The following is a 13,292-nucleotide window of genomic DNA, read 5'->3' as shown; positions in this document are numbered from 1 at the left end:
CCATTCAGCTGATCTCCGGGTCTGGCGCTACCACTTTTAGCATAGCTTAGCATAATCCATTGAATCTGATTGGACCATTGGCATTGCGCAGTGATGTTGCGCAGTGCCCGAGAATAGTCCCCTGCTATCAAAAGTAACCAAGGGGACTGTTTTCGGGCGCTGCGTAGTATCACTACGCCTCCTGCAGCCATCTTACAGCAGCAAATTCCTTGATTATTACGCCAGAATGAGAGTATAGTTCCTAGCCATATCTGCCTTGAAAATCACAACTTTTAATTTTTCGTCAGTCTTAGTACACAATGTAACTACAGAAGAGTCAAGTTTTAAATAGGTAAAATATCGAAACTCTTTGGTTATTTTTTAAGCGCGATGCTAATGGTCTAATCAGATTCAATAGATTATGCTAAGCTATGCTAAAAGTGGTGCCGCCAAACCCGTAGATCAGCGGAATGGATTACAAAACAGTAAAAATCAAACGAGGTGACAAATTAGCATAGATATGTACACTAAATGTCCCCTTGGCTACGGCAGTTCATTGGACCGAATGCGTCAAATAGAGCCGCCATCTTGAAACAGGGGAATCCCGCATCAGCGTCATTGTAGGCAATGGTGTAACAGAAATAAAATAACATAAATCATCATGAATACGATTTTCTTGGTTTTCTTTTGGTTAGTTTCAACAGTCAGACTTGTATTTAGCATTGAGTCCAGAAAAAATTAACGTTTTGATATTATGAAAATTTACTTTTTTTTAACTATAATGTAGGCTGGTCACGATTAAGAAATTTGGCTGACGGTTAATTGTCTAATAAATTGTGACGATTATGATGATTAATTGTCTGTTTTAGGGCTTTGACATGTAATTCTCATAAATTTTTTTGTTTGTTCATTAAATAACTTTCACACATTGTTGTGATTATTTAAATCTTTTGTAAGGTTTACTTAGCAGGTAATATTAATACACACATAACACAAATTTAAAAGTAATTATTTAACGAATATATCCTTCAAAACCTGAAAATTCTTCATAAGAAATAAACACAATAAAGTGTCTGAAAAATAACAAAAAATAAAAGTGCAATTAAATTAAACTAACTATACCAGAACAGGCCTTAAATAGTAGACAATCCTACTAAGGTCATATTAGTACTGGACCACATGTCTGTAGTGGCTGCAAAAAATATATTCCTTAAAAATAGCATCTTTCACTTCCCTAAATTTAGAATTGCGCCATCTGATACTGTCTTGTTTATACAGGCGCTGCAGCTCCCCCTTGTGTTTCTTAGAGAAATGTGCAATCATTGCGGTGATCTGAAATCATTGCGATGAGGTCAAACTATCACGGTGAGACGATAATTTAATCATTGTGACAGCCCTACTATAATGCATAGTGCTAGTAGGCCTAACATCCATACGCAACAAAGTCCAGCATCGTCCATGAATTCGAAGTGCTACTTCCTATGACAAGACCCCTGTTCCAAGATGGCAGCGGTTTTGACGCATGCTTAAAACCCCAAGGCGACATCTAGTGTATATATCTATGGAAAATTAGCCCATTTTCAAAAAAAAGTGAAATGTCTCTTTTAAGGGTAACCAGGAAGAAATTATTATCTGTAAAAACTCCTCTGGTGAACATAACAGGAGCAGTAAAATACCCCGAGAGGTGATGTCACCCACAATGCCATTGCTTTGGAAAACAAAGCCATTTATGTAGCTCAAATTGGTCTGAATATTTGTGTGATATTCATTCCCTCAGGTGTGTATTATGATGCTGTGTGTAGCTCAATGAGCCGATTTGAGCTGCTGGGATGAGAAAAGTGCATTAGTCTGTTTGACCTTTGTGCTTGTGTGTGTGTGTGTGTGTGTGTGTGTGTGTGTGTGTGTGTGTGAGAGTGAGTGAGAGAGAGAGAGAGAGAGAGAGAGAGAGAGAGAGATAATGGAATGGACAGAAAGAGAATAGCAGAGAACATGTCAACACTCAACAATTGTTGTCTAAAGTGTTGTATGTCAGAGGGTTGACTCGAGCGTTCATGCTGTGTAACAGTCTGAGTTGTGTGTTTGTGTTGTACATGGTAAATCTTATTAAAAATACTGCACCTACTGGTGGCAGCACAGTTTAAATCATGATCACGGTAAAGGTTGAGCTTAATGGAAATTCTGATCCAGCCAGTGAGTGTGTTTCTCTCTGTGTGTGTGTGTGTGTGTGTGTGTGTGTGTCATGAATTATAGAACAAGGCAGCTTCCTAATTCAATGTTATGAGTTTCTGAACAGCTAATTTACAAGTGTGTGAGGTGTGTATGAGAGAGAGAGATGTGTAAGGTGTGTGTGAATGATGTTGTGTATATGTGTGAGATGTGTATGTGGGTAGTGTATTGGGTGTGTATGCGTGTGTGTGTCTAAGTTGAGATTTCTTTGTGTGTGTGTCACGGCATTAGGTAACTAGCCTAACTCAAGTGTGTGTTTAAGATGTGTGTGAACTGTGTATGCATGTATGTGTGTGTGTCAGGTGTATACTGTATGTGTGTGAGGTGTGGGTGATGTGTGTATCTGAAATATGTATGTGTGTGTACTGTAAGTGAAGTTGTGTATTTGTCTGAGGTCTGTATGTGTGGATTTGTTTAAGATGTGTGTTAACTGTGTGTGTGTGTGCGTGTGTGTGTGTGTGTGTATCATGTGTATACTGTATGTGTGTGTGTTTTTCAGGTGTTTGTGTGTGTGTGTGTGATGCATGTATGCAACGTGTGTGTGTGTGTGTGTGGTGTGTGTGTGTGTTTGTTTGTGATGCATGTATGTGATGTGTGTGTGAGATACGTATGTGTGTTAGTTAAGTTGTGTATATGTCTGAGGGGTGTATGTGTGTATTTGTGTGTGTGTGTTTGTTTAAGATGCATGTATGTGATGTGTGTGTGAGATACGTATTTGTGTTAGTGAAGTTGTGTAAATGTCTGAGGTGTGTATGTGAAGTTGTGTATATGTTTGAGGTGTGTATTTGTGTTTGTGATTTGTGTATGTTTGTGTTTGTTTGAGATGTATTTGATGTGTGTGTTTGTTTGCATGTATTTGATGTGTGTGTGCGTGTGTGTGTTAGTTAAGTTGTGTATATGTCTGAGGGGTGTATGTGTGTATTTGTGTGTGTGTGTTTGAGATGCATGTATGTGATGTGTGAGTGAGATAAGTATGTGTGTGTGTGTGTGTGTGTGTGTGTAAGTGAAGTTGTGTATATGTTTGAGGTGTGTATTTGTGTGTGTGATTTGTGTATGTTTGTGTTTGTTTGTTTGTTTGAGATGCATGTATTTGATGTGTGTGTGCGTGTGTGTGTGTGTGTGTCTGTGTGTGTGTGTGTAAGTTAAGTTGTGTATATGTCTGAGGGGTGTATGTGTGTATTTGTGTGTGTGTTTGTTTGAGATGCATGTATGTGATGTGTGTGTGAAATACGTATTTGTGTTAGTGAAGTTGTGTATATGTCTGAGGTGTGTATGTGAAGTTGTATATATGTTTGAGGTGTGTTTTTGTGTGTGTGATTTGTGTATGTTTGTTTGAGATGCATGTATTGGATGTGTGTGTGCATGTGTGTGTGTGTGTGTGTGTGTGTGTAAGTTAAGTTGTGTATATGTCTGAGGAGTGTATGTGTGTATTTGTGTGTGTGTGTGTTTGTTTAAGATGCATGTATGTGATGTGTGAGTGAGATAAGTATGTGTGTGTGTGTGTGTGTGTGTGTAAGTGAAGTTGTGTATATGTTTGAGGTGTGTATTTGTGTGTGTGATTTGTGTATGTTTGTGTTTGTTTGTTTGTTTGAGATGCATGTATTTGATGTGTGTGTGCGTGTGTGTGTGTGTGTGTCTGTGTGTGTGTGTGTAAGTTAAGTTGTGTATATGTCTGAGGGGTGTATGTGTGTATTTGTGTGTGTGTTTGTTTGAGATGCATGTATGTGATGTGTGTGTGAAATACGTATTTGTGTTAGTGAAGTTGTGTATATGTCTGAGGTGTGTATGTGAAGTTGTATATATGTTTGAGGTGTGTTTTTGTGTGTGTGATTTGTGTATGTTTGTTTGAGATGCATGTATTGGATGTGTGTGTGCATGTGTGTGTGTGTGTGTGTGTGTGTGTAAGTTAAGTTGTGTATATGTCTGAGGAGTGTATGTGTGTATTTGTGTGTGTGTGTGTTTGTTTAAGATGCATGTATGTGATGTGTGTGTGAGATATGTATGTGTGTGTGTTTGTGTAAGTGAAGTTGAGTATATGTCTGAGGGGTGTATGTGAAGTTGTGTATATGTTTGAGGTGTGTATTTGTGTGTGTGATTTGTGTATGTTTGTGTTTGTTTGAGATGCATGTATTTGATGTGTGTGTGTGTGTGTGTGTGTGTGCGTGTGTGTGTAAGTTAAGTTGTGTATATGTCTGAGGGGTGTATGTGTGTATTTGTGTGTGTGTTTGTTTGAGATGCATGTATGTGATGTGTGTGTGAGAGATACGTATGTGTGTGTGTGTATGTGAAGTTGTGTACATGTCTGAGGTGTGTATTTGTGTATGTTTGTGTTTGTCTGTAAGTTAAGTTGTGTATATGTCTGAGGGGTGTATGTGTGTGTGTTGTGTGTGTTTGTTTGTTTGAGATGCATGTATGTGATGTGTGTTTGAGATTTGTATGTCTGTGTGTAAGTGAAGTTGTGTATATGTCTGAGGTGTGTTTGTGTGTATTAGGGTGTGTGATGTGTGTATGTTTGTGAGGTGTGTGTGTGTGTGTGTTTGTTTTAGATGCATGTATGTCATGTGTGTGTGTGTGTATGTCATGTGTGTGTTTGTGTGAGATATGTCTGTCTGTATGTAAGTGAAGTTGTCTATATGTTTAAGGTGTGTATGTGTGTATTTGTGTGTGAGATGTGTGTAAGTTTGTGAGGTGTGTGCGCGTGTGTGCTTGTATGTCATATGTGTGTGTGATGTGAATATGTCTGAGGTGTGTATGTGTGTATTTGTGTGTGTGTGAGATGTGTGTGCGTGTGTGTGTTTGAGATTCCTGTATGTGATGTCGTGTGTGTGTGTGTGAGATATGTATGTGTGTGTGTAAGTGAAGTTGTGCACATGTCTGAGGTGTGTATTTCTGTATACGTGTTTGCAATCTGTTTGTTGAGATGTTCTACACTACCTGAATATAAAAGCAGATTTAAAGCTCGTTGAGCTCGGCGCTGATAAAAAGCAGATATATATTTTGCCCTTTTGAAAGATGCTTTCCACCTTAACTCCCACTTGCTGAAATGTCACAGTATTATCGTCCTTCTGTGTGGTGATGCATTTGCACATCACAGATCTCCGCCTGTGCTCGGCTACATCCCAGTTTTCATAAAATCATTATAAAATCAGTACGGTTGTGCTGTTCAAAATCCTGCAAGCAGCTCGAAAGCGAGAAATCCATTATCAGGAAAAGGATAAATGAGGTGTAATTACTGTGGACTTCTGACATCCCGTAATAGCGTTGTTCAACATTAATTCTCGCAAGCCAAAATAGGCCTCGTAAAATCAGGTCACATTTACATTTTGAGCACTCAAGAGCTATAATACCAACAGATGCAGGTGCGGAAGACCGCAGGATTTCATTTAAAACCTTTAAATCGCGTGCTGCTTTAACAGCTTCCACCGTTCTGGAAGGCTTCATATGAAATGTTGGAGCACAGCAGTGAGATTTTGCTTTAAATCAAACACAGGAGCACAGTGAGGTAAGGTACTGATGCTGGGTGATGGGGTCTGGAGCGCAGTAAATTCATCCCAAATGTGTTCAAATGGGGTTTAGATCTAAGCTTTGTGCTGGCCAATTTCTTTGACGCCAGCCGCAGTAAATCCTTTTTTTTCCTGGACCTCTCTGTGCACAGAACAGAAAAAATCTTTCTGTTCTTTTAAATGTTAGTCTACACTGCAAAAATCAATTCTTAATTAGTAAGTAATGTCTAAAAATCCTTAAAACAAGAATAAAGTATCCCCTTGACATCACAGCAAAAGGAGTTACAAGGAGAATAAATATCTAGAATGTGTGCATTTTTTTAAACATGCAAAATTCAGTTCTTGTTTCAAGGACACTTTGTTTAAAGCATGCATGTTACGGAAATAGCCAAAATTGTTCTTACCTGTGATGTGATAAGTAACCTGTCGATTTCCAGGCGAGCTGTCATTGTCACGCGTGTTCAACACTGCCACCACTTCACCAGGTGCATCACTTTCACGAACAGTGCCATAGTAACGGGGCTGAAGGAATTGTGGGATGTTGTCGTTGGAGTCGCTCACTGCTATGGTAACAGTCGTTGAAGACGACTGGCTCGCAGGATCACCGAGATCATATGCCCAGACTGTCAGACTGTGGGCAGGGGTTTGTTCATGGTCCAGCCCCTTCAGTGTTGATATCCAACCAGAGCTGCTGTCAATGGCAAAGTAGGCTCCATGCTCCTTTATGTCCTCACCCGCAGAGCCGCCAAGCAACCCAGGTGGCGCAAGACTGTAGGTCACCTGTCCGTTAGCTGCCCAATCAGGATCCAAAGCTCGTACTTGCAGAATCCGTGTCCCGGGCGAAAGACCCTCAGTGACTAATGTTTCATAGATATCCGACTCAAATGCGGGTTTGTTGTCATTCACATCTTGAACTTTGACTTCTACATCGACAGCAGACACCGCATCCAACCTTCCCTGCTGCAAGACGACAAGCACTTTAAAATGATAGACTTGGGTTAACTCACGATCCAAAACTTTGTCTAGTTTGATCATGCCACTTTCTTTGTCCACCACAAACACTCCATCGCTGTTACTTGCTGGAGTTTGTCCAATCACAGCTGAGAAACTAACTGGTAAGGAGGTGTGGCTAAGTGAGGTGTGGAGATGCACAGCCCCAATTGGGGACCCGATGGGCATGTCCTCAGGCACAGTGAAGGAGAACTGTGGTTGGCTGAAGGTGGGAATGTGGGCGTCGGCGGACAAGACATGTATGTAGACTGATACAAGGGAATGTTTGACAGGTGCACCCCCATCGGAGGCTTTAATGAAAAAGGACACCACAGATCCACGCAAAGCCGCAAAGTTGCCCTTAGTGACAATCCAACCACTGTCTGGGTCAATGTCTAGAAGTTCAGTTATCTGTAGACTGGCTTCACTGTACAGACTGTAAGTCACTTGTCCATTGGCTCCCTGATCTACATCCCAGGCTTGGACCTGCGTTACAAGCGTACCTAATTCAACATCAGCCTGCACACTGGCGTGGTACTCCGAAGCACCGAACAGTGGGGTGTTATCATTCTCATCCAATATAGTGACTCGAACGCTGCAATATCCAGACCTGCCACCGGCATCCACAGCTGCAATGGACAGCACCATCTCATCTCGCTCTTCCCGGTCAAGTTTTTCCAAAGTTACGATCTGTCCACTTCCATCGATGCTGAAAAGGTCACGAGCTGCATCTGAAAGTAGAACATAACGAACCTCTCCAAACAGACCGGGATCTGCATCCTGCGCCCTGATCATGATGACCTTCGACCCTGCAGGTGCGTTTTCCCGCACTTCTGCCTCATATAAGCCTTGGGCGAACTGCGGGGAGTGCAGATTAGCTCTTTCTACCCGAACGTGCACTTGTGCTGTGCTGGTGAACACTCCATCTGAAACGCTCACGTTCAGGGTGATGGCAGAGGGCATCCGCTGCATGCGTCGCTGCCCGCTCAGGGTGAGGACTCCAGAGGCGGCATTCAGCTCAAACAGCATTCTTTCATTTCCAGACACCAGGCCATACTGCAAACGCTCTGCGTCAGACCGGTCTGCGTCAGATGCCTGAACGCAGGTGACAAAGTGCCCTTTTGGTGCCAATTCATTGATAGAGGCCTCATAGAGAAGCTGGTTAAACACTGGAGCATTGTCATTAGTGTCTGTGACATCCACTGTGACCCATACTTCGCTGCTCAGCGGTGGAAAGCCATTATCTGTTGCCCTGACAAGGAACACGTAGCGCTGAATGGTTTCATGGTCTAGAGAGCGAGCTGTCAGAATCAAACCGCTGCTGCTGTCGATATGAAAGTGCTCAGTGCTGTTGCTACGGTCAGGTATGATTTGATATCGCATTGCTGCGTTTTTCTCAGAGTCGCTGTCTGTTGCGAGCACCTGCAATGCCGCCGTTCCAATCATCGCAGATTCTGAAATGACAGCTTTGTACAAGGGTTGCTCAAACACAGGAGGGTTATCGTTGACATCCAAAACAGTGACTTCAACGTCAACTTCAGCACGAGCACCCGTGAGGCAGTCAGTGGCTCTGACGATGAGTCTATGAGCAAGGCTGGTTTCGTAGTCGAGGGCTGCTATGACGCTGATGACCCCCGTGTCAAATCCAATGGAGAAAAGCGTGTCTGGATCTCCATGGGTAATTGTGTACAGGACACTTTGGCCCTCAGGGCTGCTTGCATTTATGCCTAGAATTGGAGTCCATACTGGTACATCCTCACTGACTTTTACAGAATAGAATGGTCTATCAAACACCGGCATTGCCTTGTTTACCACAGTAACTGGAAACGTGATCGTAGAGGACAGAGGTGGCGTCCCCATGTCACGTGCCAACACCAGAACCTGATATTCCACACTAGAGAGATCAGCTTCGAAAGCTCTCCTCAGACGAAGCTCACCACTCACATGATCCATCTCAAAATGCCCACGCTCGTCCTGTAGAAAGTAGTTGACCTCTCCATTCTGACCTTTGTCCCGGTCTACAGCTGTCACTTGAAATATTGCCGCTCCTGGTTCAGCTTCTACTTGCACTGCGGCATAATATGGCAAGCCGACAAAAACTGGAGCATTGTCATTTACATCAGTGACTTTCACTTTGACCAATGCCCTTGCGACACGAAGACGATCTTCCTCACGTCCTGCCTGTACCAACAGTCCATACTCTTCTTTTTCCTCTCTGTCTAATGGGACTCCAATGGTCTCAATAGCACCGGATGTCGGTTTAATGCGAAATTTCCCGCCTGCATTCAGCAACGTATAACGTAACGGTTCGTTGAGCTTGTTCCCCAGCGCTGTCACCACAGCCACTGTTGTTATGTTACCATTGTTCTCCTCAATGTTGGCATTGTAGACACTGTGGGTAAAAGCCAGCCCGCTGTCCAAAGCCTCATGTACCAGAATAGTGACTAGGGCTGAACTGGAAAAACGCCCGTCTGTCACACGAACGTTAAAACGAAATCGCTCCTTGCTAAACGAACTGTTTCTCACAATCAAAAGCCCAGTGTTTGGCTCTATGCTAAAATGATCCAAGCTGCCATCTGCCAATGAGTAGGTGAGTTCTGATTGGCCATTACTGTCCGGGTCAGTGGCAGAAACCCGTAAGGCCTCAACGCCTTCGTAGGTTGGTAGCAAAAGGACGGCTTCATATGAATCCTGGGAAAACTTAGGTGGGCAGTCGTTAACATCCTGAACCTCTATTGTCACTTCCGCAGGCTGTTCGGCTGACAGCTGCGGATGTCCGCTATCTCTGACGTTAACGTGGAAACGTATGGTAGGTGTGGTTTCATGGTCAAGCTGAGCGATTGTACGAATAGAGCCAGTTCCAGCATCTACAGCAAAGAAACGCCTGGCAGATTCTTCCATGATCTGGTATACCAACAGGGCATTGTGGTTACGGTCAGCATCTGTCGCTCGTATGACCAACGGTTGTTCGTTGTCGCTTTGCACAACACTGTTAAGCCCCGCCCCTTCACTAATGCTGCCATGGTAATGCAGCTGCTGGAACACTGGAGCATTGTCATTTTGGTCGAGAATGGTAATTGTTATCGTAGCATTGGATGCTTGCCCTGCCATGTTGCTTGCAGAGACCGTTAGCACGTATGAGGAAAGTGTTTCAAAGTCTAATGGTTTTTGTGTAGTGATCACTCCGCTGTACTGGTTGATACGGAAAGTCCGGTCGCCGTTGCCATGGCGAATGTTATAGGTTAGGGTGGAAAGACTTAGGGCATTCACGGTGATGACTGAAGTTCCTATGGCAACACCTTCTGCAATCTCAGCCTGATATTCGTTTTGAGGAAACTTGGGAGCAGCGTTATCGGACAAGGTGACTGCAATGCGGACAACAGATGTTGAAGACAACGCCGGTGATCCATTATCGGTCGCTTTGACTGACAAGACGTAGTGACCAATGTTGGAGATGTCTAGCTCTCGAGCCACTGAGATGATGCCCAAAACAGAATCAATCCGAAAAGTGTTCCCTGCGTTCCCTAAATGAAAGAAAGAGAAGACAAAGTGAAATTGCATTGCGGATCTGTCTGTATTTGATCGTTTGTACGGGCATGTACAGTTTTATGCGTTTAAACATACTTCCAAAACTAAATAATTAAGATCAAAGACATCAGATCAGGAGAAAAAAACAACGGCAATTTTGTGTGTGTACCTGAGTCAATACTGTAAGTGATTTGTGCGTTCTGGCCCTTGTCCTTATCGAGTGCCGTCACCATGAGAACAGCTGATCCGAGTGCAGCCGATTCATAGACCTGTCCATCATACATCGCCATGGTGAAAAGAGGGGCGTGGTCGTTCACATCCTCCACACCAATCAGCACGCGAGCCAAGCTGCGTCGGTACGGGAACTCTTGATCTTTAACCTGATGTGAGAAAGGGTGAATAAAAAACGCATAGACAAACAAAAATTAATTCCCAGTCTGTGATTGACAGACAGCAATATCCAACAAACACACACACACACCGATACACACAAAACAAACTCCAACCCACTCACGGCCAGACAGAGTGGATAACATCTCTCACTGGATTATAATAACAAATTTCATCTGCGTGAAGGCTGCAGGAGCATCCATGTGCTTATTAGATATGACACTCACTGTCTGTCACTCTTGTCTGGGGAGTGCGCAAACAAGGAGCGATACAGATCAGATCAATAATTAGATCACAGCGGAGGAACGTCGCAGGTGCAGGCGACATTAAACTACTGACGGCTGACAAAGCAAAAGGAGCAATCTCATGTTACTGTCATACCTGCACTCAAGCATGGAGAACAAGAGAGAAAGAGAGAGAGAAAAAGAGAGAGAGGATTTGAAACAATTTCATAGTTGCCTCTAACAGGGAAATTAAATGTAGTTTTAAAGCAACACTATGTAGTTTCCATGTAAAAATGACTTACAGCTCCCCCATGTGGTTGAAAAGCGCAACAGTGCCTGGTATCAGACACTCTTCTGCAGTCAGGGGGAGGGGCGGGGCTGTGTTTTCTACCCTCCACCGCCACTTTCAGAGTGTGCTTGTAGCAGCTAGGAGGCTGCTCAGGTTGCAGCAACTGTACAATTTGTCCAGTTAAAAGTTCTTCTATCACTTAAATAATTTTAGAGACATTATTTAAAGGTAAAAAAATACATAGTGTTGCTTTAACATAATTTTGTTTAAAACAACAAGATTTAATGCAATTTCAGTTGAATTTCTACCCTGCACATTGCTCAGTCACATGCACGCAGCACACGGCTTATTGAAGGGCCATTGAGGCCACACCCCCTAAATGTACTTGCATTCTTTCATAACATGCATGCACAGATAATTTCTTGAATCCTACACACAAAATAATGTCAAAATGTCAATCTATGCATGTATTTACATAAATTACATTAATTTTTTTTAAAAGTCCTTGTACTGTGTCTAAGCTAGCGTGCAACATTATGCGCCTTATTCAGCCTGCCGCCATGTTGATTCCAAAACAAGGCTGTGAGGGATAAATGTCCAGAGCTTGCGCTTTAAACGTATTGCTTTGTACCGGGATGCTGGTCATTCAGCCATCAAAACCCAGAAAATATTTTGTTTTACTAATTTCCTCAGGACAAAGAACCTCAGAAATTATGGATTGTTAAAATAAGAATAGACATATGACCTAATTTTAGATGAGTATAGCGCATTGTGTACATAATATCTGTTTTGCGTATTAGCCTGCTGGCTAATCGCTAATTTCTAATGTTGTAAGCATGTTTACCCTTTTAAAAAACACCAATATAGTGCAACAATACATTATTTTATGACAACTACTAAATATATATCTCCAGTTTGGGTATGTCCCATGTATTTTCTCCGTTATGTTTTTTTTCAAGACATGAACATTAACTTAATAATGTGTGATTGACTTGATAACAAGCTATTTACTTGATTAATTCATTGTGCAAGTATTGTTAGATGTAAAACCTTATATGAACCCCAAAGTTGTGTTTAACTTACAAATTTTAGTTAGAAATAAATCCTGCTTCTGTTGATTCCGGATGATGTGCTTAAAAACTTTATCGGAGGAAGGATTTAAACGTATTTATGCATGACAGCTTACGTATTTTAACGTATGTATTTTTTGTAATCTGTATGAATTGTCGGATGAGTTATGTACTTAGTTATATGTCTATATTAGTGTTGGTAACAATCCTTAAAGGCGGAGTCCACGATGTTTGAAAAACGCTTTGGAAAAGGAGACGGGCCGACTACCAAAACACACTTATAGCCAATCAGCAGTAAGGAGCAAGTCTACTAACCGACATCCTTGCCGGGTTGTGTATGTGTGGGGCGGGTCTTTCAACAGAAGGTCCAGATTCTATTGGGGTAGGGGCGTGTTTGTTTAGGTGATTTCAAATATTAACATTGGCTTTCAAACATCGTGGACTCCGCCTTTAAAACATAAGAATTAGTGATTAGCCAAGAGGCTAATAGCAAAACTGATTTTATATACACATTGCCCTTCTTATTTTAACAATCCATGTTTCTGATGTTTTTGGTCCAGTGGAAATTTGTAAAATGATGTATTTTCTGTGTTTTGATGGCTGAATGACCAGTATCATGGTACAAAACAATATGTTTAAAGCGCACGCTCTGGACATCTATCCCTCACATTTTGGAATCAACATGTTGGCAGGCCGAATAAGGCATATACCATTGTAAAGACAAATACACCGACTGAGAAAACATTTAGGTGACATCATTAAAAGAATATTGTCCAAACCCCCCCCCCCCACACACACACAGTCACTCTTCGTAAAATAAAATAAAATAAAAAATCTTCCATCACTTAAGGGGGAGATTCCCCACCATTTTTCAGGCCTTGACTAGCACAGATGCTGCATTTTACCAGTTTAACTAGCAAATACTAAAATGTGTTTATACAGTAGCTAGCTAGCCCCAAAATCAGATATCTAAATGTAAGCTAGCACTATTAAAATAACTATTATAATGTTTATTATGCTTTTATGTTACACAATAAAAGAATCAATTAGTTCTACTTACAATTAAATCAGTCAAAACTTCATTGTAAAATTT

The 13,292-nt window shown here is 42.0% G+C and overlaps 1 protein-coding gene across 6 annotated transcripts in view; it reads right to left on the bottom strand.

Moving 5' to 3' along the window:
• Positions 1–13,292, bottom strand: part of fat3a (FAT atypical cadherin 3a) — a 196,838-nt gene that overhangs the window by 42,311 nt on the left and 141,235 nt on the right. For all 6 annotated transcript variants that reach the window (XM_055197301.2, XM_055197302.2, XM_055197303.2 and 3 more), the window contains 2 exons: positions 10,396–10,606; positions 6,113–10,222 (listed from right to left, as the gene is read on the bottom strand). In XM_055197301.2, coding sequence (XP_055053276.2) covers positions 6,113–10,222; positions 10,396–10,606 — 4,321 coding nt within the window. The remainder of the gene's footprint in view (positions 1–6,112; positions 10,223–10,395; positions 10,607–13,292) is intronic.

This window comes from Misgurnus anguillicaudatus, chromosome 24 (genome assembly GCF_027580225.2).
Source record: "Misgurnus anguillicaudatus chromosome 24, ASM2758022v2, whole genome shotgun sequence".
NCBI lineage: Eukaryota > Metazoa > Chordata > Actinopteri > Cypriniformes > Cobitidae > Misgurnus > Misgurnus anguillicaudatus.
This window is presented reverse-complemented; position numbering and strand designations above follow the sequence as displayed.